The sequence below is a fragment of the Dipodomys ordii genome, unplaced genomic scaffold, assembly GCF_000151885.1.
Source record: "Dipodomys ordii isolate 6190 unplaced genomic scaffold, Dord_2.0 Scaffold184, whole genome shotgun sequence".
Lineage (NCBI taxonomy): Eukaryota > Metazoa > Chordata > Mammalia > Rodentia > Heteromyidae > Dipodomys > Dipodomys ordii.
This window is the reverse complement of record NW_012267400.1, coordinates 632367-636319: the sequence shown is the minus strand read 5'-3', so window position 1 is coordinate 636319 and position 3953 is coordinate 632367. Positions and strand designations below refer to the sequence as shown.

The 3953-nt window shown below is 57.4% G+C and overlaps 2 protein-coding genes across 2 annotated transcripts in view; one reads left to right on the top strand and one right to left on the bottom strand.

The window, feature by feature from the left end:
• Cacna1a (calcium channel, voltage-dependent, P/Q type, alpha 1A subunit) overlaps positions 1-2862 on the top strand; it is a 155787-nt gene extending 152925 nt beyond the window's left edge. The window contains exon 47 of the mRNA XM_013034189.1: positions 2703-2862. Coding sequence (XP_012889643.1) covers positions 2703-2862 — 160 coding nt within the window. The remainder of the gene's footprint in view (positions 1-2702) is intronic.
• A 23-nt stretch (positions 2863-2885) lies between these two features.
• The window catches only part of Ier2 (immediate early response 2), a 3130-nt gene continuing 2062 nt past the window's right edge, over positions 2886-3953 (bottom strand). The window contains exon 2 of the mRNA XM_013034188.1: positions 2886-2894. Within this exon, the coding sequence (XP_012889642.1) occupies positions 2886-2894 (9 nt within the window). The remainder of the gene's footprint in view (positions 2895-3953) is intronic.

Sequence of the window (3953 nt, the reverse complement as noted above, 5' to 3'; positions counted from 1 at the left end):
CTGCAGCGAGCACAGACCTTTTCTCTCTTCCTGGGACAGGCTGACATGTACTCCTCAGGCTGGGACTGCACGCGTTTGTGCGTGTGTGTGCGCACGCGTGTGCCGCACTGGGGCTTGAACTCAGGGTCGGGCCGAGTCCCTGAGATGTTTGGTCAAGGCTGGCGGTTCCACCGCGGGAGCCGCAGCTCTACCAGCCTGTGTGTGTGTGGGGGGGGGGGTCATTGGAGGTGAGAGCCTCAGGGCCTTCCTGCCGGGCTGGCTTCGAGCCCAATCCTCCGAGCTCCGCCTGCGGAGGGGCCGGTGCGCGGCCTGGAGAGGAGGCAGTGTGGCTCCCTCCTCCTCCCCCTGCCCTTCAGTCCCGGGGATCGAACCCAGGGCCTCAGGCTTGAGTTCCCCCAAAAGAAGAGGCAGCCGAGCGGGACACCCGGGGCGCGGCTCCACGCAGGGAGTCGAAGTGAGTGCGAGCTGTGGGGAGAGGGGCGTGGCCCGGGCTCCATTTGCATGCCCCGCCCCCGGCCGTGATTGACATGGGAGGCTCCGCCCCGCGCGTTGCCTAGTTACTCCCGGCGCCCCGCCCCTGGCACACACCGCCCCAGCGGGGTTCAAGTCCGGCTGCGCCCGGCTAGGAACCAGGCCAGGCCCGTGTGGTCCGGGTGAACCGGTCGGGCTGGTCCCCACGGGTGGCCCAACCGGCCCTTGGGTTCCGCCCCGCTGGTTAAGGGGAGGGGAGGAGATCTGAGAATTGGGGTCAGGACTGTCCCCGATCCCGGGCCTCCGAGCCTCCAAGGAAGGGTCCAGCCCAGAGCGCAGAGGAGGGAACAGCCCGGAAACCCGCCTGTCACCCCTGCTGCTCACTCAGGAGGCTGCCATCTGAGGGTCCAGGTTCGAATCAGGCCAGGGCAGGAAAGTCCACAAGACTCCTTTCCAACTAACCGGCCAAAGGCCAGACGTGGAGATGAAGCTTCTGAGCACCCACTTCTGAGAACAATAAAAATGAAACAGCCAAGTGAGAGCAGAGCTGGAGGCCCTGAGTTCAAACCCCAGTTCTGACACACACACAAAAGAGAGAGAGGTGTTGGAAGCATGGCTCAGGCGGTCGAGGACCAGCCAACCAGCGAAAGCGTCAGACAGGAGTCCAGATCCTGATCTCATCCAAAAGAAAGGAAAAACAGCAGTTGTGAGAGATATGTATATGTATGTGTGTGTGTGTGTGCGCGCGCGCTTGTATGTAGCAAATGCAAAGTCCCTGTGATTAGGAAGCATAGATGTTAAAAGTAGGTCAGTGGGGCCAGAGAGCTGGATCTGGCAGGTTGTAGATAAGACAGGACTCTGTCTACACAGAAGTGTGTGTGTGCACACGGGGGCTGTGGTTGAAACGCAAGGACTCTACCCTCCTCCATCCAATTGTATTTAACTGGTTTAATAAATTACCTAGAATCTCACTTGGCTTTCTGCTCAAGCCTGGCACTCACTTGAGCCATAGCTCCACTTCTGGCTTTTTTCTTTTTTGGCTTGTTAGTTGGAGATCAGAATCTCAAGAACCCTCCTGCCCAGCCTGACTTGGAATCACAATCCTCAAATCTCAGCCTCCTGATTCACTGGGTTTATAGGCATGCAATACCATGCTTGAAAATGCCTGCGGCCTCACACCGACTACTGCTTCCCACAGAACCTAATGGCGTGGTGAACCTTGCTTTGTTATGCTCTAAGTAGGATGAGTGATTACCCAGTAGATGAAGTCAAAGATAAATAATTAGATGAGTGTAGTTGTTTTACAGATAAGACCAAAATCCTGACCGTGAATCGCTGGATGTTTGGGGAGAATGTATTTTAAGGGCTGAGGTGAAGCCATTCTATTAAATGAGAATAAATTAAGCATTGAGGGACTGGGTGCCACTGGGGTATAGAACTTGCATCTCAACCCAGGTCTAGTGTTCGATCTCCAGCACCACAAATAAATAAATGATCATGAAAGACTTTGGCTTGGGGTAGAATTATATGAATGAAAATTCAGGCACCAAATCTCTCTCTCTCACACACACACACACCTTTCAGCAGTGGGAGATTGGAGGAAGGGATATTTGATGAGGTAACCAAAGAAAGCTTTCTCCAAGGGGGGACTTTTCTAAGTATGTGCCAGTAACTGGGGCTTGAACTCAGGGCCTTGTGCTCTTCCTTAGCTTTTGGCTGATTAACTAGAGTTTCATAGACTTTTCTCCCCAGATTGGCTTTGAATCACGATCCTCAGCTCTCAGCCTCCTGAGTAGCAGGGATTATGGGCATGCACGAGCCATCAACACCTGACCGAGCAGGTGACATTTCACTCAAGCCCCCAAGCGAGAAAAGACTTACAGGGAAGAGGACTGGGAGCCCTAGAAGCATGAAGTGCCAAGGCCCTGGGGCTGGAAAACACTTGTGGAATTCTCCCAGCAGAGTGGCCCCGGTGTGGAAGGGATACACAGGGGAACTGGGAGAGACAAAAGGGTGTAATTTTGTGCTTTATGAGCTCGGTGAATCTGGCTGCCTGGCCTGGGAAGGGAAATGGCAGGGTAGGAGCCACCAGCTTCTTCAATCTGGCAGCTGAGACACAGCCCAAGGGCCAGGAGATGGGGGAAAAATCTTAGCAGTTAAGTGGACTGCTTGATTACTTTTCCTTTACATGACTTACCTCCTCTGTCTCTCCCTCACCCCCCCCCAACCAGCTTGGCCATTATTATTACCCTTCTTTCCCATGCTGAGGATGGAGCCCAGAGCCTGCAAGTGCTCTGCGACCCAACCACATCCCTGGCCCTCAACCCTTTCCAGGAACCAAAGAGACAAGAACAATTTTACTGTCCCCAAACTGCAGCACGAGAGAGGTAAAGCCACACAGAGAAGGGGTGCATTCATGCTTCCTGTGCGGTTCAGGGGTGGGGTTGTCACATGGTGTGAGTGGGTGCCAGTCCTGTGGCTTGAAGAGTCTATGAAACTCTGGCGAACCAGCGGAACACTCCGCGTGGAGCTGTGATTCTAGTGGTGCGGTGCCCGCGTGGAGGGGGGAAGCTAGGGGAGAGCTCAAGGCCCGGGTGCCTGGTGACTTTGTGCTCTAGGCTAGTGTTCTACCACTTGAACCACAACCCCACTTTGGCTTTTTGTTTTGGCCAGTGGTAGGGCTTGAACTCAGGACCCAGACGCTGCCCCTGACCTCTTCCTGATCAAGACTCAGCTCTACCACTTTGAGCCACAGCAGCTCTTCTGGTTTTCTGGTGGTGATAGTCTCATGAACTTTGCAGCCCAGGCCGACCTCGAACCACACCTCAGAGCTCAGCCTCCTGAGTAGCTGGGATTCAAGACGCCTGGCCTCTTCTGGATTGTTCGGGGTCAACTGGACATGAAAGACGCTCCTAGATTTTCCTGCCTAGGCTGGTGTCGAACTGTGTCCTTCGGGTCTCAGCCTTCCGAGGAGCTGGGATGACAGGCCTGTGTGCTGATGGGGCGCCCCGCCAGGGCCGAGGTGGGGGTGTCTGGTGTACACCCTCCGGGCCGGGGCAGCCGATCTCTTGGCTGAGCCTAAACTGAAGCTGATGTCCTGGGTTTGCCCAGACAGCGACTGGCCTGCTGGAGACTGGGGGGGGGGGCGTCCCGCGGGGTACAGGGCGCCTGGGGCGGGGTTCGCTTGTGGCGATGGGGGGGCTGGTCCGTGCCGCACCGCTGCGGGCGCCCCCCTTCCTCCTCCCCGCGGGCGGCTGGGCCCAGCGGCTTCCCGCGGAAGGAAGGGCCCGCGGTTCCTGTGACAGGATGCGGGAGGGGCCCAGACCCCCCCCCCGCCCCTGGGGTGATCGTGGGTCGGTCTCTCGGTGTCTGGCGCCGAGCTCCCCCACCCCCACCGTCGCCCGGGGAGCCCGGGCGGGGGGAGGAGGTCTGGGGCGGGGCCCCCCTCGCTTCCCACGTGCTCCGAGGTCAGGTCCCCGCGG